At 41.7% G+C, this 22,825-nt stretch overlaps 1 protein-coding gene across 1 annotated transcript in view; it reads right to left on the reverse strand.

Moving 5' to 3' along the window:
- Positions 1-22,825, reverse strand: part of NRK (Nik related kinase) — a 432,773-nt gene that overhangs the window by 60,566 nt on the left and 349,382 nt on the right. Inside the window, exon 28 of the mRNA XM_075323819.1 lies at positions 279-379. Within this exon, the coding sequence (XP_075179934.1) occupies positions 279-379 (101 nt within the window). The remainder of the gene's footprint in view (positions 1-278; positions 380-22,825) is intronic.

Consider the following 22,825-nt stretch of genomic DNA (forward strand, 5'->3'; position numbering starts at 1 on the left):
GCAAGACGGAAAATAAATCAGGGGCTTATAATGTGAGTATTGACCAATTTACTGTGTGAGTCATCTCGGCAGTGGTTGATTTCTGCGGGAGCAAAGTCACTGTTATATCCGAACATGAGCAATAATCTGAAATAAAATTAAATGAGGAAACACTTTTTAGGGGGAAGAAGAAGGAAGACGAGAAAGTGTATTTTGGAAAGCGCAATTTAACGGTAGTTGGACTGACACTGTTCAGTGCACAAGTGGCACATTTTATACAGAAATGATGGATGGCTCACCTTAAAAGCCATAAATTTATGGTATGGCTTTGGCGCCCATGCATACACTTCCACAGAGTTCTTCAGAGCAATAACAAGGAATTTTATTCTTTCGTATTTAACTGCAATGAGAAAAAGAAAAAAGAAACATCATAAGAAGAACAAGAAACATTATCTTAAGTGATCATCGTAGATTTATCCTAACAATATATATAGATATATGTATACCTACTGATCGTTAAGGTCACCAAAAGGTCTCCATTACCATAATCTTTAAAACTTCCATTTCTATATACAGTGTACATGAGTTTTTCGGAAATGCACATTTACCAGAAAAGCAATGGTTTGCGGCTACTTGTAATCAAGACAAGGATATAAAAGCTGTCATTTATGTCAATATAAAGAATAATACAATTTCTGGCCATTTTATGACATTTATCTTGAATGTTTCACTATTTTCTTCTCCTCTACCAGAGGCATCATCTATAATTTTCTGTTTTCTGAATAATAGGTAGAGACTAACTGCTATGATGTTTGCCATACACAGGAAACAGAGACCAAGGGATTACTTGCTCTTGTTTCTCGGTTTAATACATGTTCAGAAATGATAGTAGCATCATGGAGGAAATCATGCAGCAGTACTCAGCAGTGTAGTGGTGAATCCAGCTCTAGAATAAGCTGAATCGCACTCTGCCTCTGCTGGTTTCCTCACTCTGCCTCCGCTTGCTTCCTCACTCTGCCTCCGCTTGCTTCCTCACTCTGCTCCGCTTGCTTCCTCTCTGCCTCCGCTTGCTTCCTCACTCTGCCTCCGCTTGCTTCCTCACTCTGTCTCCGCTTGCTTCCTCACTCTGCCTCCGCTTGCTTCCTCTCTGCCTCCGCTTGCTTCCTCACTCTGCCTCCGCTTGCTTCCTCACTCTGCCTCCGCTTGCTTCCTCACTCTGCCTCAGCTTGCTTCCTCACTCTGCCTCCGCTTGCTTCCTCACTCTGCCTCCGCTTGCTTCCTCACTCTGCCTCCGCTTGCTTCCTCACTCTGCCTCCGCTTGCTTCCTCACTCTGTCTCCGCTTGCTTCCTCACTCTGCCTCCGCTTGCTTCCTCACTCTGCCTCCGCTTGCTTCCTCACTCTGCCTCCGCTTGCTTCCTCACTCTGTCTCTGCTTGTTTCCTCACTCTGTCTCTGCTTGTTTCCTCACTCTGCCTCTGCTTGTTTCCTCTACTCATCACTCTTCTCCCTCTTTGTCTTCATTGGCTTTAATTGCTAATTGTAACCTGGCGCTTCACTGTGATGGCAGTCTACATTGATTTAACCAAGATTGATTTGAGCTATTTTTTTTAAAGTGGATAAAACAGTTTAGGTGGTAGGAGGATAGAAAGAAGTGGCTCATAAGTTGAAAAAGAAACAATTCTCTGCTAAGATATATTAGAATGTTTGTTATAGTCAAAGTTTGTTGAAATGGCAATGACTGCTTAAGTTATTTTCAAGTGCAAATGAAATTGAAAACTATAGAGTAGGATTGATTAAGAAACATGAAATACTTAAATAGTGGAGGCTGCTGGTAAGCAAAGAATAAAATAATTAATAGGTTTGGAAAATGTTTGTCAAGTACACTTAATTGAAGCTGACTGTCATATCTTACACCATCACCTGTACAGATTTGTGTTCTCAGTGAAACATTGGGAATAAGCTGCAGCAGGATCCCTCTAGAAATGGCTTATCTTCCTGGAAACAAGTGTACAGTACAGACACGTGGGGCAGAGTGGTGTGTGGGATTGGTGTGGAGGTGGTGCCTGCCTGCAGCTGTACTTCAGGGTCTTCGTTTGGCTTCTAAGGATCCTAGTCACTACAATCAACTTCGCACCCAGCACTGTCAGTAATGAGTCCACCACCGGTGAAAACCATAACAACTTTACTGAACATTTTCTTGGCACAGCTTCCATTTCTTAAAGGCAGTTTTTACTTCCAGGTACTGTATTTTACAGGCGTTTCTTTCATTGCAGAACTCAACTTCCCAGCTATGGCCACCATGGGGCGATCAATCCTCTCCTTCTTGACCCAGACACTAAGCATGTTGGCTGATCGGACAGCTCAGCTTTTGATCAATGGATGGACTCCTGATGATGCCCCAGCTGTGATAGTGTTCCAACAGGTACTTACAGCTGCCGCCCTAGGAAAGAGACGCCCTCCTCTTTTACTCCTTTTTACTGGAATTACACATGATAGCTGAGGGGCTCCCTCTCCACTTCAGTCTCCTTTACTCCTCCTTCCTTCTGTCTCTGCTCTGTGCCTGATTTCTCCACACCACCCAACTCCACTCTGCTTCATCTGACCCTGTATGTCCTTCCTCTTCTTGTCACTACTCTGTCTCTCTCTACACTGTCTTGCACCAGGAAGATTCTTCCCTATATCTCCTCTGTGCTGGGGACCATCCTCCCCCTTTTAACCCATGCAATCCTGTACTCCCTACACACTCCCTTAAGCTGAGGGACCAAGAACCCAGTGACCTCTGTTAGTGGCTGGCTATATTGCACAAGGGAATACACATCACATACAATACATTACTATCACATTCTATAACTTGCTTCGAGGGCGGCAGTGCACTGGACACCCTCTTACACAAGGTTCAGGCACTAATATTCATGTCCAGTCCTTCTTTCTCCGTAGTGTCATCTGGTGCGGGGGTAGATTTAGCACACCCTCATAGTTACACATTAGATGGTCAGCTGGTGTGCTGAAAATAGTAGCTGACAACAAGGTTATATGTATGCCCAGCTTACGTTTTTGCAATAGAAGAAATGAGTTGCATTCTATTTACTTGTTAAGTTATTTGTAATTGACATGGGCTTTGCAGACACACAAACTAACATGATATAATTGGTATTTAGTTATATTGGTAATACTCTCTAATTTCTCCCAAAACTATTGACAGGATTCTGAGGAGTCTCCACATGACCCTTCGAGGACATTAGGAATTCTCCTTATAGGGTCTTAGCTGAGTTATAAGTTCAAACCAGACTGGTAATAGATGGCTCTGAAAACGGTTAACATGTAGACAATCCTTATCCTAGAAATGTCATAGAGGTAACCATATGCCCAATTAGAGCAGTTGAACATCATGGGACCCAGCTCAATGAGCTAGAAGAGCGAGCTGCTGTATAATCGATGCTCCTTCTCTGGTGACTGAAGCCATTATTTTATTCCAAGGACGGCAAATCATCTTATGTGCCTTGTGGATGCTGTCTATCCATTTTTAAAGCGATGAAAATAAAGGAAAGTTTTTAATTCATCTGCCTGTGATTTGCTGGATTTTCGTTACTTTGTATCTGCTATTATCCCCTTGTGCCTGGGATTTCCGTGGAGGATCAGCTGGTCTACTCCTCAGACTTACACACCAGAGCGGTGAGCTGGAACACGTTTCTTTTTGCAAATCATCTAAGCGCTGCAGGTCAAGTGCCTGGCTAGCTGCACCTTCCCACTGCAAAAATAGCTGTCTGAAGAGAAAATACCCATTTGTTTGGTCCAAAGGTAGAGAGAAGGAAGTTGGCGCTGATTGGATGCAGGGCTTATGTGATGTCACAACTCCACGTAAGCCCCCCCGTCACACAGTGTTTGACTCTAAACTCACTGAGTCACTGAGTGTCATGGCGGCATCTAATGCTGTTCATACTGCAGAATCTGACATTCCATACTATGCCTCCTTTGGTGCTTCTGAGTTACACAGGCAGGCTCGGGCATTGACCAGCTGTGTTCTCATTAGTAATCGGGATGGCAGTAGTTAATTTCGGCTAGCCTGCTGGTTACCTCTTGGATCATATGTGGCGGGAGACCTATCACAGTCACACCCCATCTTTTTAAAATGGTTGAGCCTGGTGGTAACCAACAGGCTAGCAGAAATTAACTCCTGCATGTTCGATCACTAATAAAAACACAGGTGGTAGACACTTGAGCCTGTGTGTGTAAGGCCGGAGTAAGACTTGCAAGTCTCGCATCGGCATCACCCAGCACGGTCACACACTCTTCTGACAGGAGCAGGTCAGCTGCATGTATTTCTATGAAGCTGAGATGCTCCTGTCCGGAGAGTGTGCTGCCATGCCGGATGATGCCGATGTGAAACTCATGTGAGTCACTCGAAAGTGTGACTCTGGCCTAACTCAGAAGCACCAAAGGAGGCATAGAGTGAAGTGTCAGATTCTGCAGTACGAACAGCATCAGATGCCACCAAACACTATGTGACACCTACCCTGCAAGTTGCGGCACCGCTGTAATGGCGGGAGTATGGTGAGTATAGGCTTTATTATTTTACTTGAGGGAAACATATGGAATCAGACGGGGTTGTCCTAGTAGTGGACAACCCCTTTAAGCCCAAGGTTTTAAAAAGAAATCAGAATTTTTTCACCATGTACTATTTTTGTTTTTTAAAACAGCTGCAGACATCGGAAGATGACTTTTAAGTATCAAGTAATGAAACTCCATTACATTTAATAATCTGGAATAAAGCAATGCATTGGTCCGGAGTGGTCTGAATTACCGGTTTGAGTAATTGGGTAGGGAATTGGCTAAAAGATGGGAAACAAAGAGTAGTCATAAATGGTACATTCTCTAAATGGGCTATAGTCAGCAGTGGGGGCCGCAGGGATCTGTGCTAGGACCGATTCTTTTCAATCTCTTTATTAATGACCTTGTGGATGGGATTGAGAGTAAAATGTCAGTCTTTGCTGATGACACCAAACTATGTAGGATATTAAAAACTGACCTTAATAGTACAATATTACAAAAAGATCTGGATAAGATGTCAGAATGGGCAGATACTTGGAAAATGATATTTAATGTTGATAAATGTAAAGTAATGCACCTAGGACGGAGTAATTCTATAGCTGCGTATACATTTAAATGGAAGTAAACTCGGGACTACAGAACAGGAGAAGGACTTGGGTATTCTTATTACAAATAAGCTGAGCAGCAGCACTCAATGTGAAGCAGCAGCTGCTAAAGCAAACAAGATTTTAGGGTGTAGAAAAAGAGATTAGATCCCGTGATCCCAACGTATTGTTACCCCTCTATAAATCACTTGTAAGGCCACATCTGGAATATGGGATCCAGTTTTGGGCTCAGCATTTTAAGAAGGACATACAGAAGTTAGAATCAGTTCAAAGGCGGGCAACTAGACTACTACAAGGAATGGAAGGCCTCCCATATGATGAGAGGTTGAAGAAGTTAGATATGCTTAGCTTAGAAAAAATGATGTCTCAGAGGAGATCTCATTTATAATGTATAAATACATGTGTGGTCAATATAAAGGACTGGCACATGGCTTATTTCTCCCAAAGACAGAACTAAGGACCAGGGGGCACTCACTGTGAGTGGAAGAAAAGCGATTCCGACAGCTAAATAGGAAAGGGTTCTTTACAGTTAGAGCAGTCAGACTGTGGAATGCCCTACCACAAGAGGTAGTAATGGCAGATACTATAACAGCTTTTAAAAAAGGGTTAGATGATTTCCTCAGTACACATGACATTGTTGGTTATAAATGACTTAAGGGGGTGTTACACGCAGCGATATCGCTGGTGAAAGCACCCGCCCCTGTCGTTTGTGCATCACGGGCAAATCGCAGCCCGTGGTGCACAAAATTGTTCTGAGCCATCAGATGTACTAACCTGCCTAGCGACATCGCTGTTGCTGGTGAACCGCCTCCTTTCTAAGGGGGTGGTTTGAGCGGCATCACAGCGGCGTCACTAAGCTGCCGCCCAATAGAAGCGGAGGGGCGGAGATGAGCGGTGGTAACATCCCGCCCACCTCCTTCCTGCCGCATTGCCGGCGGCCGCAGGTAAGCTGTAGGTCGTCATTCCTGAGGTGTCACACACAGCGATGTGTGCTGTCTCGGGAATGACGAACAACCTGCGTCCTCTACAATCAACGATTTTATGAAAATGAACGACGTGTCAACGATGGACGATTTGGTCAGTATTTTCCATCGTTAACGGCCGTTCGTTGGTGTCACATGTAATGACATCGCTAACAATGACGGAATCCGTGACCCCGGCGATATATCATTTTAGATTCATCGTTGCGTGTGACCGGGCCTTTAGGGACAAAATGTAGAATTGGTGGAGGAAGGTTGAACTTGATGGACTTAGGTCTTTTTTCAACCTATGTAACTATGTAATATACCAGTATCACCTCAGATGCCTTATGCTGTGGTAAACAACTTAATGGCATCTGAGTTTACAATGAATATTAGAAAATGATCTAGTAATTTCATTTATTTGCAAAAATAGTTTATTTCTGCAGAAGCAATGCACATTATCACTTACTGAATTGTTTTATTACACTAATTTAATGCAATCAACTGTAAATGAGCTGCGGCCCACACGCTATTTATATTGTAATCAGACATTTCCTGGAATTACTTGGATTAAAAATTTGGGAGCACCTACACTTAGGAAGTGTTCTGTAACACAAATGCAAATGACCAGGTTTTCTTTTTATTGTGCTGAGAGGTGAACATCTGCTTTGGAAACCTAACAAAACACTATTATGTTGTTTACCTTTCATTCCATCTCATTTTATATTCTATTCAAGCTTTAAAATGGAGAAATCACATTTTTATTCAGAATTGTTAGACAGTAAGATTCCATTCCTCGGATTTGTGGGAAGAAATGGTCTTTTATAATCTGAATACCTGCTGTTTTCTTGGAGCTATTTGTATCAGCATACAGTGGTTTCAGGAGTTTCCTCAAGGTGGACCGGTACAGACAAGATGGACCATCACGAGAAGACCTGACTTACATTACAATGTAAAACTTGAGCTAAGTTTACTGCAGGGATAAACCTGCCTCATCCCCCATCTGGGTCTCACAGGTCAACAACAAAGTCACTTCAAAACTAAATATCACATGTATGAACTGGCTATTAGGGACACCTACACTGGCCCTCAGATTGGGGTCCCTGCGCTGTCCCGTATCTCAGAGGTACGTTTGAAGGCAGCGAGGTCTGGGCCGCCAACCTGACCATAAATCCTCTCCGAGCACTGTTCTAACTCCCCACATCTCCAACCCTTTGGGTTGGACACACGGTAACAAGCCCCACCAACTGACAGAAACAGGGTAAAAATAAAACTTGGACACACTGCACACAAACAAGAGCCTATACATGTACGGGGAGGGAACAAAGTATATAGAAGGCAGTAAATGCACTACGGGGAAACTTCCACACCACTCCAAAAGCACACTACTGGTCACCAATGAATGTTCTCCACAAAGACCGGAATCGCAGGAGCAGTAGCTAAAGCGATTACCGACAGCAGCAAAAACTCCCAAACCTTAAATAGGGAGGAGACAGCTGAACAGGAATTCGCAACCTGAGTCACAAGGAGTTTCACACCACTCCACAGGAATCAACTCCTGCAGGATTGGAAAGCAGTGAAAAAGACTCAGCTGATTCTGAGCATCAGGTTGCCTGTCGGACTCTGCAATGTGAACAGAGGTTGACGCTGCCGTGGCACCCCACTGGTGTGGACCTGAACACCGCATTACACTGAATAGGTCACTAAAAAAAAAGTTTTGTAAATATCCTTGAAAAAAAATTGAAAAGTTACTGCTACAATTTCAAAACTTCTAACATCCATTCCTAACAAAGTAAAAGAACATTTTAGAGATGGTGATGATGTAAAGTAGACATGAGGTAAATGTTATTTGTTTGAAATTGCTCATTATTATATATTTTTGTCAAATTTCTGATATTATACTTCTATCATTTTTTCTCAATTCTTTATAATAGGTTTATATGAACAAAAGAATCTGACTTTTTCCTTCACTTACATAGAGATGCAGTGTATATCTATAGCTCTATGTATCTGAATGATCTGCATAATCTGAATAATCCTCCTCTGTCTCATAGTGTAGGCAGTAGCTCAGTGGTAGAGCTGCTGTCCAAGGGCAAAAGAGCTCATCTACAAACCAGAGCAGATGAGAATTTAATTTATGCATTGCTCTTCTTGAGTTAATTCATGCACTGAACTGAGTTAATTTACTCACCACACTGAGAGGAAGAGCCAGGACAAAAGCAGTGAACAGCTGGACTGCGGGAGGGAGCCTTCAAATTGGGACAGTCCCTCTGAATCTGGGATGGTTGGAAGGTATAAGAGAATGAACACCTCGATCACGACTACTGCCCTGTGCCACTTTACACATGTTCTAGAAATGGGATGGCGTATTTTGCTCAGGGCTTTCCACTAACCTTAATTTGGCCAAGCTAATAAGTAGTCTAATTTAAAATAGCTGATGTGGATGATGCATATATTTGTAGGTAAAAATAAAGGTTTAGTCTTATGTATTAAAGAATAAATGATTCAAAGCTTTATGTTATGTGAGATGTTTTGCAATTGCAGTCAATTCATTAAAACTCTGACATGATAATTAGAATGGCACATTTTATACTACAATTTCATTGATCTATAATATTTAAATAGAATCAATCAAAAATGCTTATAATCTGCAGGTATGGGGTTAGACTGTGCATCCGCTGCACTGAAAGCCCCACTGCTGGGAGGAAATGAACTTTGCACCTCTCAGTAGTCCTGGGCTTTCAGTCAGAGTCACAGCTGAAGGAGTTTCAGTCACCGCTCAGTACGTGGATTGTGGCAGCTGTAACCATTCCCCAACACTGACAGCCGGCTTTACCTTGCATCAGATGAGAGCTGGCGGTCAGTCAGTGCTTCAGTGCTGGGGTGCGCTTACAGCCGCTGGTCACTATGTATTGAGTGTTGACTGATCCATGACTGACTGAAAGCAGGAGCTACTGGGAGGTATAAAGTTAATTTCCTGCCAGTTGCTGGACTTTCAATGCAACATGCTCGAGAATGCTATTAACCTGTAGATTAACACTAGAACTACTGAGGTAGTCATTTTGACTACTTCGCACTATGTATTTCTATATAGGTGTCACGAGTCTAGTAGTTCTAGTGTTAAACCCACATCTTCAGGTTTATAGTGTTTTTTTGGCATGATATTTTACCATACATAAATGAAAAAGAAATACGTCACCCCAAAATATATGCTGGTGCCAGGATAGGATCCCACTCCATATCAGTATGTAAGAAGACTACGGCACTCAAATGGCAGCGAAAAGAGAATCTTTAATTTGTGGCTCAAGTGTCAAACATGTGACGTTTCGGTCTATTCTGACCTTCATCAAACCAACACAGAGGTATCGAGCCAGACAGAACGACGAGTATTGTGGGCGCTAGTAGTGCTAGAGAGCAGGACGCTCGGTGTGATGCAGAGTTTGGTATAGATTTTTCCTCACTCATTAGTATAGGTGAAGTTGCCTAAATGCTGAAATAATTGGTACGCTGCAGAATTAAATCTGCAAGGAAAAAATACTCAAGGTGACACTTCAGGATTCTCAGTCACTGCTGGCATCAGGAAACCTATCAGGTTTTGTGACAAATCTACACAGAAAATATGAGTCAAAAACACAACAGAAACACAGCATGTGCACACAGCCTTATAGTGAGGGGAGTTATAGCCATAAAATAGTGTTATATGCCTCTACCGGATAGAGGCATATAAGATTATGGTTCCAACGTCGCTGGCTGTTGGTCTCTCATTGATTAACCAATTTGGACACTAAAAGCGGCGTTACACGCCACGATATATCGTGGAATTGCACCAGCCCCCGTCGTTTGTGCGTCACGGGCAATTCGTTGCCCCTGGCGCACAATGTAGTTAACCCCCATCACACGTACTTACCTCCTTAACGACGTCGCTGTGGGCGGCGTACAACCTCTTCCTGAAGGGGGAGGGACGTTCGGCATCACAGCGACGTCACACAGCGGCCGGCCAATAGAAGCGGAGGGGCGGAGATGAGCAGGACATAACATCCCGCCCACCTCCTTCCTTCCGCATTGCCAGCGGCTGCAGGTAAGCTGTGTTCGTCGTTCCCGGGGTGTCACACGGAGCGATGTGTGCTGCCTCGGGAATGACGAACCACCGGCGCGCAGAAGAAGGAACAACTTTATGAAAATGAACGACGTGTCAACGAGCAACGATAAGGTGAGTATTTTTGCTCGTTCACAGTAGTTCGTAGCTGTCACACGCTACGACATCTCTAACAATGCCGGATGTGCGCCACGGAATCCGTGACCCCAACGACATATCGCACGATATATCGTAGCGTGTGACGCCGCCTTTACTATCTAATTTTTTAATACAGTTTCTATAGCAGTAATGCAATTTCAATTTCCTATATTGAAAACATTAAATATAGGAAATTGTAATTACATTACTGCTATAGAAACTGTCAGATCGCTGCTGTATTTTTTTGGTTACATTGACTAGTTGTCATGGCTTGCACCTGTTCACATGTGTCTTAATCTCGGCGGTCACTTTTTTGATATTTGCCATAAAAGGACAGTTATATAATACTATTATACCATATATTATGCAGTATTCGGGTTATCACTGGTTTTGTACACTCAATAAAGAGGGTTTTTTTTATTGAAAATCCCCAGAAATAGGGTAATATTTATATCTCACTGAGTGATGGAGACTTGTGAATCCCGGTGAGCTCAGATGTCGGTAAGGTCACTATAGGAAGCTGATGTTGGTTGTAGTAGCAGAAAATAAACCATGGTTTATATAAGCCTGGATCCCTGATGTCTTCCAAGACACGTGGAAAACTCATTTGACTGCATTGTTCTTGGACACGTTCTTTACATTTGTAAAGTCCACATCGAGGTATAAAATAATTTATTGTATATTTTACATAGAAAACATATTTTTGTCACATTTATATACTAATAGTGATTTCTTCTCATCTGCAGCATCACTTCTCAGGGGCTGAATCGTGTATGAATGTGTCCCGGATTGTGGGGAGCTGACGGCAGACATTGGTGGAGTCAATATAACATTAATGAAATAAAAGTGTAAATCATTATCTGAGTTTTATTTTCCAGTCTTAAAAGTTTAGTTTCATGAACAATTTCAAAGTTTCAAGGTTAAAAGACTATATGTTTATCCTATAAAATAAGGGTTTGATGCTGAGAGAGGGAAAAACCTCATCAGGCAGATATTAGATGCCCCATACACGGGGAGACATTTCTCCCCAACCCCACATTTAGCAATCACTCTCGTTCTGCTCGATCAACGTCATATCTCCAAAATCTACTGCTCATAATCTGTAATCTCTTAAAAAAAAAAAAGTCACCCAGGCCTCCTTCAACATTTCTAAGTCAATCGACCATTTCTACATCACGTGGCAGAGTCCCATAGTGTCACTATACATACAGCATAGAGGATGTACATAGATCTCTGTACTGTCCTCTGATATATTTGTACATTGTAATAAGATCCCCCCTAAGCTGAATAACCCCAAGTCTAATAACCTGTCTTGTATTGCAGCCCACCCATTCCCTTAATACCCCTGGTTGCTCTTCTCTGCCCCCGCTCTAGTTCAGCTTTGTCCTTCTCATACACTGGAGACCACATTTATACACAGTATTCTGAGTCTGGGCGTACTGGTAACTTGTATAGAGGCAAAATTATGTCCTTGCCATGAGCCTCTATGCCTTTTTTTAATTAGTTTAATGATTTTACTTGCCTTGAAAAGCAATGGTCTAGCATTGGTCACTAAAGTTGAGTTTTCTCTGTCCACCCACCCACGTCTTTTTCATCCAGTTTTACAATTTAGTGCATACTTTTTTATATTTTCTTTCATTGGCTCTAGTGCATGATCTTACATTTATATAATGTTAAATTTGAATTGCCATTTCTTGACCGAAATGTTGTAAATTCATCTGTAGTATTAGATTATCCTCCTCTGTGTTGATTACCTTCCTACCTTGCCAGAATCTGACTACAGGGGCTCGGCCTCACTCAATACACTTGTATTTATCAGGGCCGCACCCATCTAGACAGATTATGGTTCGGAGTCTGCATATCGCTTACTCACGGCCACGTGACCACTGTTTCCGGCTCTAAGGCTCTGTGCGCACTAGTGCGTTTTACCCGCGGATTTGCCGCGGAAATTTCTTGAGAAATGTCTGCAATCTTTGTGCAGACATTTCCCAGAAAATTCTATGAGAAAAAAAAATAGCTGTGCGCACTGTGCGGATTTTTCTCAAGAAATTTCCTTGAGAAGAATTTCTCGAGAAAATTTCTTGAGAAAATGAGCATGTCAATTCTTTTCCGCAGGTACCCTGCGGATTTCGGCAGTACAGCCTGCAAAATCCGCAGGGAACCACCTGCGGGAAAATCGCGGCAAATTCGCTTCGCATGCGGATTTGGTGCGGAATTTTTCCGGAGGTCCGGAAATCTTTCACTCCCAGAAGTTTCTCAAGAAATTTTCTTGAGAAACTTCACATTTCTAGTGTGCACATAGCCTGAAACAAGATATCCTCAGCGCACAGAGCACACGATGTGAGGATTCATAAGTCTGCAGTCACATACAGTGACACAGAGGACTGCAGACTTATGGATTTCTAACTAGACACAAAGTATCACTGCACCCCCAGAGGAAACCCCCGAGGAAACCTCAGAGGAAACCCCAGAGGAACCCGCAGAGGAACCCCCAGAGACAATGTAACTATTAGTGGTTAGCTGGAAATACAAAAGTAGAGACACAACAATTTGGCCATAATTCATCAAACTGCTCACACCAGAAATCTGATGTAAAACACTTTGAAAAGTTAGTAAATATTTGTGCAACAAAAGAATGGCATCTTTGGCAGCTGCACCAAAATGACTGATGTGAACAACGCCGATCCTGATAAATCAAGGCCTTTGACTTTTTAGACAACGCTGCCCCTCACAAGGATTATCTCATTTCTTTTTTTCCCTCAAATTATCCACATTCCCATCAATTGTATCTATAATTAAACCTCATTAGAAAAAAAAATGAAATATTGTAAATACTGCAAATTCAGATATAAAAGCCATATTATCTGAACTACCATCTTGTTTTTTTTTTCTTAATATCACATCAACTGAAAACCCATCTATGATTTTCTATATGTATCTGCACCCTAGATGCCACTCATGATGTCTACAATACAGTGGGCACTTGCCAAGCTCCAACATGGCCGGTGCCCACTAAGAATTCCATCCTGAGGTCATGTGACTGGCATGCGCTCAACTGCCGCTCACTTTCTAACTGTCGACGGCCTTGTGCAGAAGATAGTTCGGATTGCTCTGCGAGAGAATTTCAAAATGACGTCCAATGGACAAGAAAGCGATGAGAAAATGAGAGAAGAAGAGAAGATGAGAGAAGAGGAGAGAGGACAAGAGAAGAGGAAGAGAGAAGACAGCCCCGAGGAAGACATCAAGAAGAAGAGGATTATTGGACCCAACGCCAGAGAGTTGGAGGATGAAGAGCCAAGAGCAGGTAGGGGACACATTCACGTCTCATCTACAATGTGGTGGTAGTCCTAGATTTATAAATAATATGAGGAGGATTAGACAAGTCCCATGTGTCAGATGTTACTACAAGTATATGTGACTATAGATATTATGCATTGCCCGGGTCATACATTGCAGTGAGGGCGAGGATTTCCTAGTGTGCTCCTTATATGTTTTATAGCTTTGTTAGTAACAGGATTGTACAAAGAGACAGTTTCCCAATCAGAACTTTAGGTAGAAGGTGAATGTCCGAAATGTGGGAAAAATGAATAAAAGTTTCTTGTTTTATTAATGAAGCTCGGACTCTATTCCATGGAATACTCCAATGTGGTTTTGATGTAAATTTGAAAAATGTTATAAAATGTGTCAGCGCTGTCTGATTATTTGGTAAAAGGGCAGGTTATAATATATGTGACTGCTATGGTATGGTGCACTACACGTAACAGTGGGACCTCCACCTTCAGTCTTATCTGTGTACAATTATAATAATGCAATATTGTAACCTGCCTTGGTATCACTAGGTCCAGCGTTTCTCAATGATATTAATGTCTATACAAGTCCTATGATAATTCAGGGGTCTGAAACTTGGCCAAGTATAAGGGCCGCACATAGAAAAACATGTATTCAGGGGGCCGCACTCTTTATTGGACCAGTGACATTTTAGTGATTGCATATATTTTTCTATGTACCTGGATGATGTTTCTTATTTTAACATTTTTCGCTCGTTTATTAACATATGTGCAATTTTTTATTTCAGTTTATATATAAAAAGTATATTTAATGTGAACAAAAAAAATTATTATTATTTTTGCATTTTATAGCCTTCTTGTAAGTAATATCGTTTTACAATTACCACCATATACTAACATTTTATGGTAATATTTCCATCCTGGTCCTCATCTTTTAGTAATCTCCCCATAATGTAGTAATGTGCCCATATTGTGCCCTGTTCCCTGTGGTAATGTGCCCATATTGTGCTTTGTCGTAATGTATTCATATTGTGCCCTGTGGTAATATACCGATATTGAGCCCTGTGGTAATGTGCCCATATTGTGCCCTGTGGTAATGTGCCATTATTGTCTCCTGTGGTAATGTGCCATTATTGTGCCCATTCTAATGTGCCCATATTGTGCCCTGTGGTAATGTGCCCATATTGTGCCCTGTTCCCTGTGGTAATGTGCCCATATTGTGCTTTGTCGTAATGTATTCATATTGTGCCCTGTGGTAATATACCGATATTGAGCCGTGTGGTAATGTACCCATATTGTGCCCTGTGGTAATGCGCCATTATTGTCTCCTGTGGTAATGTGCCATTATTGTGCCCATTCTAATGTGCCCATATTGTGCCCTGTGGTAATGTGCCCATATTGTGCCCTGTGGTAATGTGCCATTATTGTCTCCTGTGGTAATGTGCCATTATTGTGCCCATTCTAATGTGCCCATATTGTGCCCTGTGGTAATGTGCCCATATTGTTCCCTCTGGTAATGTGCCCATATTGTGCCCTCTGGTAATGTGCCCATATTGTGCCCTGTGGTATTGTGCCATTATTGTCTCCTGTGGTAATGTGCCATTATTGTGCCCATTTGTAATGTGCCCATATTGTTCCCTCTCGTAATGTGCCCATATTGTTCCCTCTCGTAATGTGCCCATATTGTGCCCTGTGGTAATGTGCCCATAGTGTAGTAATGTGCCCATATTGTGCCCTGTAGTAATATTCCATGTCATGCTGTTGTTCACATACAATAAAAAATATAATATAATATAATATTATTAAGAGAGAGAGAGAGAGAAATTTTAAATTAATGGTGAAGAATCAACAAGTGGAACACAAATGTGAAGTTGGACGAAATCTATTGCTTATTTTAAACTTTTATAAAAATAATAAACTGAAAATTGGGGAGTGCAATATTATTCATCCCCTTTAAGTTAATACTTTGTAGCGCCACCTTTTGCTGCGATTACAGTCGATTAGTCTAATCTAGTCTAATTAGTCGATAGTCCAAGCGATTAGTCGCTTGGGGTATGTGTCTATCAGTTTTGCACATCGAGAGACTGAAATTCTTGCCCATTCTTCCTTTGGAAACAGCTGGAACTGAGTGAGGTTGGATGGAGAGCGTTTGTGAACAGCAGTTTTCAGCTTTTTCCACAGATTCTCAATTGGATTCAGGTCTGGACTGGGACTTGGCCATTCTAACACCTGGATACGTTTATTTGTGAACCATTCCATTGTAGATTTTGCTTTATGTTTGGGATAATTGTCTTGTTGGAAGACAAATCTCCGTCCCAGTCTCAGGTCTTTTGCAGACTCCAACAGGTTTTCTTCAAGAATGGTCCTGTATTTGGCTCCATCCATCTTCTCATCAATTTTAACTATCTTCCCTGTCCCTGCTGAAGAAAAGCAGGCCCAAACCATGATGCTGCCACCACCATGTTTGACAGTGGGGATTGTGTATTCAGGGTGATGAGCTGTGTTGCTTTTACACCAAACATATTCATTGTCATTGTGCTCAAAAACTTCGATTTTGGTTTCATCTGATCAGAGCACCTTCTTCCACATGTTTGGTGCGTCTCCCAGGTGGCTTGTGGCAAACTGTAAACGTCACTTTTTATGGATATCTTTGAGAAATGGCTTTCTTGCCACTGTTCCATAAAGCAAAAACAGACTTATGATACTCAGGTAGGATCTCCTAATCAAATACCAATTTTTCACATTACCTTAAAACCAATAACTTTAATGAACATATATGCCACAAACATAGTACGTAAAATTATCCGTAAATTATGTGAGGAGAAGGTGGGAATACATATATACCCTACTCTTTCCCTTCCTAAAAAACAGGGGTCGGCGTCCTATTTATCAATGACGCCCCCCGTTTCACTTCGACTAACCTCTATACTGACCCTCCACTATCTATTTACCCAGTGCTCCTATTTAATAGTGGGTAAAGGGTGTCACCAAAGAGAAAGCCCACAAGATATAGTATGTGCACTGTTATGAAGAGTATACTTTGTCAGTATCTGTCTATTTATGCCATTTTAGCTCCCATCCAGAAACTTTTAGACACTTATTCCTTCCACTGGCGTTGTGATGACAGCAATATCCTAGCGGCGGTGTCCTCCCTGTAGGGATGGGAGCTAAAAAGGCATAAATAGACAGACACACTAAGATTGATTGTAATCTATGACAACGACCCGTTGAGTGGTTACATATTGCTGGGTGTTGTGGTGCGTACCCGTGATCCTGGTTATGTTCACTAGGTGTATCATAATACACCTGTAGGCAGGGGCAGAGTAAATGCCTGATGTTGATACAGGAGTATAGTAACTGCTGGTATCCAGCAACCAGAAGTGGCGGTAGAATCTAGAAGCCCATTGACGGTAGAGTCTAGAAGCCTACAGACTGCAATCTTTAATTAGTTAAGACAGATGCAGTAGAGCATCCACATAATCATACTTTGGAACAATTGTGACTACTCAAGAGGGTCCCCAATACCAGGTGGGCCTCAGTATTGAGATACAAAGCTGAACCTAGATTGCCAGCTGTGACCTGAATTTCAAGGATCATTCTCTGATGTGCCCCTGATGAGTCCCATTAAACTACACAGGGGGTGAAACGCATAGGGAGGGTGATTCTTGGACTAAATTACAGCAAAGATATTGCTTGGAATTTATGGATACAGATAATTTGTTTTTTTTATTGGTAGTTGACTAATTAGGACCATCCCATCGGTAACTGATGGACAGATACTGACGAAATATACTCTTGATAACAGTGCACATACTATCTCTTGTGGGCTCTCTTTGGTGACACACTTTACCCACTATTAAATAGGAGCACTGGGTATATAGATAGTGGAGGGTCAGTATAGAGGTTAGTCAACGTGGAACGGGGGCGTCATTGATAAATAGGACGCTGACGCCCGTTTTTTAGGAAGGGAAAGAGTAGGGTATATATGTATTCCCACCTTCTCCTCGCATTATAATTTATGGATAATTGTATATACTATGTTTGTGGCATATAGGTGCATTAAAGTTATTGGTTTTTTAAGGTAATGTGAAAAATTTGTATTTCACTCTTCCATAAAGGCCAGATTTGTGCAGTGTAGGACTGATTGTTGTCCTATGGACCGACTCTCCCACCTCAGCTGTAGATCTCTGCAGGTCATCCAGAGTGATCATGGGCCTCTTGGCTGCATCTCTGAACAGTCTTCTCCTTGTTTGAAATGAAAGTTTGGATGGCCGGCCGGGTCTTGGTAGATTTGCAGTGGTATGATACTCCTTCCATTTCAATATGATCGCTTGCACAGTGCTCCTTGGGATGTTTAAAGTTGTGGAAGTCTTTTTGTAACCAAATCCGGTTTTAAATTTCTCCACAACAGTATCACGGACCTGCCTGTTGTGTTCCTTGGTCTTTATGATGCTATCTGTGCTTTACACAGAACACTGAGACTATCACAGAGCAGGTGCATTTATACGGAGACTTGATTACACACAGGTGGCTTATATTTATCATCAGTCATTTAGGACAACATTGGGTCATTCAGAGATCCTCAATGAACTTCTGGAGTGAGTTTGCTGCACTGAAAGTAAAGGGGACGAATAATATTGCACGCCCCAATTTTCAGTTTATTCTATTTTATAAAAGTTTAAAATAAGCAATAAATTTCGTTCAACTTCATAATTGTGTCCCACTTGTTATTGATTCTTCACCATAACATTAACATTTTTATCTTTATGTTTGAAGCCTGAAATGTGAGAAAAGGTTAAAAAATTCAAAGGGGCCGAATATTTTCGCAAGACACTGTATATGTGTAAATATATATATATATATATATATATATATATATACAGTACAGACCAAAAGTTTAGACACACCTTATTCAAAGAGTTTTCTTTGTTTTCAGGACTCTAAAAATTGTAGATTCACATTGAAGATATCAAAACTATGAATTAAAACATGTGGAATGAAATACTTAAAAAAGTGTGAAACAACTGAAAATATGTCTTATATTCTAGGTTCTTCAAAGTAGCCACCTTTTGCTTTCATTACTACTTTGCACACTCTTGGCATTCTCTTGATGAGCTTCAAGAAGTAGTCACCGGAAATGGTTTTCCAACAGTCTTGAAGGAGTTCCCAGAGATGCTTAGCACTTGTTGGCCCTTTTGCCTTCACTCTGCGGTCCAGCTCACCCCAAACCATCTCGATTGGGTTCAGGTCTGGTGACTGTGGAGACCAGGTCATCTGGTGTAGCACCCCATCACTCTCCTTCTTAGTTCTTAGTCAAATAGCTCTTACACAGCCTGGAGGTGTGTTTGGGGTCATTGTCCTGTTGAAAAATAAATGATGGTCCAACTAAACGCAAACCGGATGGAATAGCACGCCGCTGCAAGATGCTGTGGTAGCCATGCTGGTTCTGTATGCCTTCAATTTTGAATAAATCCCCAACAGTGTCACCAGCAAAGCACCCCCACACCATCACACCTCCTCCTCCATGCTTCAAGGTGGGAACCAGGCATGTAGAGTCCATCCGTTCACCTTTTCTACAAAAACACGGTGGTTGGAGCCAAAGATCTCAAATTTGGACTCATCAGACTAAAGCACAGATTTCCACTGGTCTAATGTCCATTCCTTGTGTTCTTTAGCCCAAACAAGTCTCTTCTGCTTATTGCCTGTCCTTAGCAGTGGTTTCCTAGCAGCTATTTTACCATGAAGGCCTGCTGCACAAAGCCTCCTCTTAATAGTTGTTCTAGAGATGAGAAGGTGTGTCCAAACATTTGGTCTGTACTGTAATGTATATATATATATATATATATATATTTCTTCTCACTGCAGGCACCTAGTCCCCATGATGCTCATTGTCCGGTACATCAGAGTTTTCCTTCTGGGTAACGATTTGCGGCACTGCTCTCCTCACATCTTTAATACTGGCAGCTGCACCGGCCAGTCAGAATACACCCACGTTAGCTGCTGGGCTCTGATTGGCTGGTGGCAGATTCCATTAATAAACCGGTGTAGAACCGTGCTGCTCTGCACGGTGCCGCAAATTATATTCATCTGAAGGAAAGCGCTGACGGCGGTAACCCCGTGTATCGGGCCGCAATCGTCATGTGGTCTAGGTGTCTGCGGGCTGCAGGAAGCAGCCTCAGGGGCCGCATGCGGCCCGCGTGTTTGAGACCTCTGGTATGGATGGAGCTAGAGGTGAAACATTCAATGGTGCTTGAAGTTTGTGATCCCTTCAGAATTTTACTTTTGCCCCTCACAGACATATTTTTCACTCCTTTGGTTTTTTTTTATCTAGTTTTAGAACTTTTAAGAAATCTGATGTAGTTTTAGATGAAATTTATGTAGAAATACGAAAAATTCTGAATGGTTCACAACATGCAAACACCCCTGTATAATGGCCATTATATACTATTCATATACATTTATATGTGCTGCACTTTAGGTAAACCTGAGATCTGCAGCTTTCTATTCTCACAATCTCTACATGCTTCATTACATTTTTTCCCAAGCCAACGATATATTCCTTATTTTATTCCTTTAGGGCCCAGCACCGCTATAACACCAACATCTGACACCCAGCCTGACATCAATGATTACAAGTACCATCAGGTGCTGGGTGAAGGCAGCTTCGGCCAAGTAAGTATTAGACCTTGTGCACACATTGCTTTATTTATGCTTTTTTTTCCCCATGCTTCTTTTAAACAATAAAAGCAAGGAAAAAGCATGCCAGCAAAGTCTATGAGAATCCTGACCTGCTGTGCACATGTTGCTTCATTTTTCCTTGCAGTTTTTGTTGCTGAAAAAGGAAGCAGCGTGTCAAGAGTTTCTGTTTTTTTTCCTGCGTTTTCCCTATCTCAATAGATAAGAAGCATGAAAATAAAAGCACGGTTTTTTTCAGCAGTTTTTTCATGCCAAAATATGCTTTTTTTTGTGCAGAAAATATCTGCTACATGGGCACATAGCCTTACACGTGGTAGATGCCAACTATATTACACCACTAGCATGCGTCTCTAACCGCAGTAGTTGGAGCTGAAGTTGGATTGCTGCTGTTACCATTTAGTTGCTGCTGTCATTTTTTGACCGTGGCATTAAATGGAGTGACTGTGTGCACTGGATCCGCCCTTCCCCAAAATACAGTCATGAAGCATAGATGTCTTAGGCCGGCTTCACACTTGCGATTTTCTCGCAGGAAGTGCAATGCGAGAAATCCTCGCATTGCACTCGGACACATGTTAATCAATGAGGCAGCTCCCATCTGCTATTTTTTTCTCAGTCCAAATCGGACTGAGAAAAAAAATCGCAGCATGCTGCGTTTTGGTGAGTTTCTCACACGAGTCTCTTCAATGCAAGTCTATGGGTGCGTGAAAAATAAAGGATGTCACACGGACGGTACACACACCATCCTAGTGACATGCATTTTTCTCAATACATTTCACGCATGTAGCAGAAAACAATATAAATGCTCCAGTACATAAGAGTACATGAATAGCAGCTGCTGAGGGTAAAAAGTGATTGCACACTGACAGCACACTGACAGCACACTGATGAAAAGTGAACTAAAATCGTCCGACTTTCTAGCATGAGAATCGGACCGATTTTACAATCGCAAGTGTGATTCCAGCCTTACCAAGACAGCAGGGTTAGCTGAAGGCGGCAGTCGCCATATGCTGGACTTCATAGGAGAGCTCCGATTTAACCATTTACTACAATAATGTAATGTGAAGTCTATACAGCAAACAATTTAAAGTCTAAATCATTTAAAAAGTTTAAAAAATAAGGTACAACATTTATATATATATAAAAAAAAGTAGAATATAAGAAATATTTAATATTTTTTATAGATTCCACACATTTGGTGTCACCATGATTAGACTGACCTAGAGAATTAGGTTTCCATACAATGGACACAGAAAAGACAAATGAAAAAAAAAATCAAGGGCAAATTTTTAGTTTTGTTTTTTTTTAACACAATTTTATCCCATTTGGATAAAATGGTTGGTGGCATTCAAAATTATAATTTAGCCATCAGAAAAAATTTCACGTATGGTTATGTCAGAGAAATAAAAAATAGTGATGGGCGACCCCCCCCCCCCGATGGTTGGGATCAGGAGCCTCGCCCAATCATTTTGTAAAGATCAGGATCGAGATAACACAATCTTGCGTCCCATCACCGATCTTAGACTTTACAGTTATGGGATGGGGCGGGGGGGGGAGCTGTAGAATAAAGAATATAATTAATAATAAACATTGCCATTATACTTACAGGTCCCGCGACGCATCCTGCAGACTGTCTCCCGACCGCTTATGCTTGATTATTGCTGTGCCCCCGGGTTAAATGACCTTCCATGACGTCATGGCCAAGTGTGAATGTTGTATTACCTTATTACCTTGGTTACAGACTGGTCACATGACTGTGACGTCATCAAAGGTCCTGTCCTGTTAACGGAACTTTAATTGTCACTGTTCGAGTGTTGCATCGCGGCGCACAATCTCTCAACAGGATCGGATCAGCTGCATATATTTCCATGCAGCTGAGGCACTCCTGCCCTGAGAGCATCAGGCTTTGTGGGGTGATGCATTGCACGACACAAGTGCAATCACACCTTCACTGTCAGCTCTGCTACATTCCTCTGTGTAGCAGAGCTGACAGTGAGGGTTGACATTGCTGTCCCTGTGGATTACGTTGGACTAAGGAGTTGTTTTTTTTATAATAAAAATGGAGTCTCTAAATGTTCTTTTTTTGTTTTATTTCTAATAAAAAAAAATGCTTCTATGTGTGGTGTTTTTTTTTTTTTCATTGTTTACTAGAAATCCATGGTGGCCAAGTCTAATTTGGCGTAACACCATGAATTTCGGGCTTAGTACCATCTGAGAATACAAAGCTGGTATTAACCTTTTTATGACCCAGCGTGCCACGGCCACTGGACGAGCCGGGTAAAACGCCTAAAAATGGCGCGAAGAAACAATGCGCCATTTCCAGGGGCGGCTGCGGGCTGCTGAGAATCTCAGACCCCAGTCACCTGGTTTTACCTGACTGGTAATCAAAATACAGCGGGAGCCCACACTTTTTTTTTTAATTATTTTTTTAAATAATCATTTTTTTTAAATTTAAAAAAATAATTAAAAAAAAAAAAAGAAAAGAAAAGGCTTCCCTGTATTTTGATTGCCAGTCAA

The sequence above is a fragment of the Anomaloglossus baeobatrachus genome, chromosome 9 (genome assembly GCF_048569485.1).
Source record: "Anomaloglossus baeobatrachus isolate aAnoBae1 chromosome 9, aAnoBae1.hap1, whole genome shotgun sequence".
Classification (NCBI taxonomy): Eukaryota; Metazoa; Chordata; class Amphibia; order Anura; family Aromobatidae; genus Anomaloglossus; species Anomaloglossus baeobatrachus.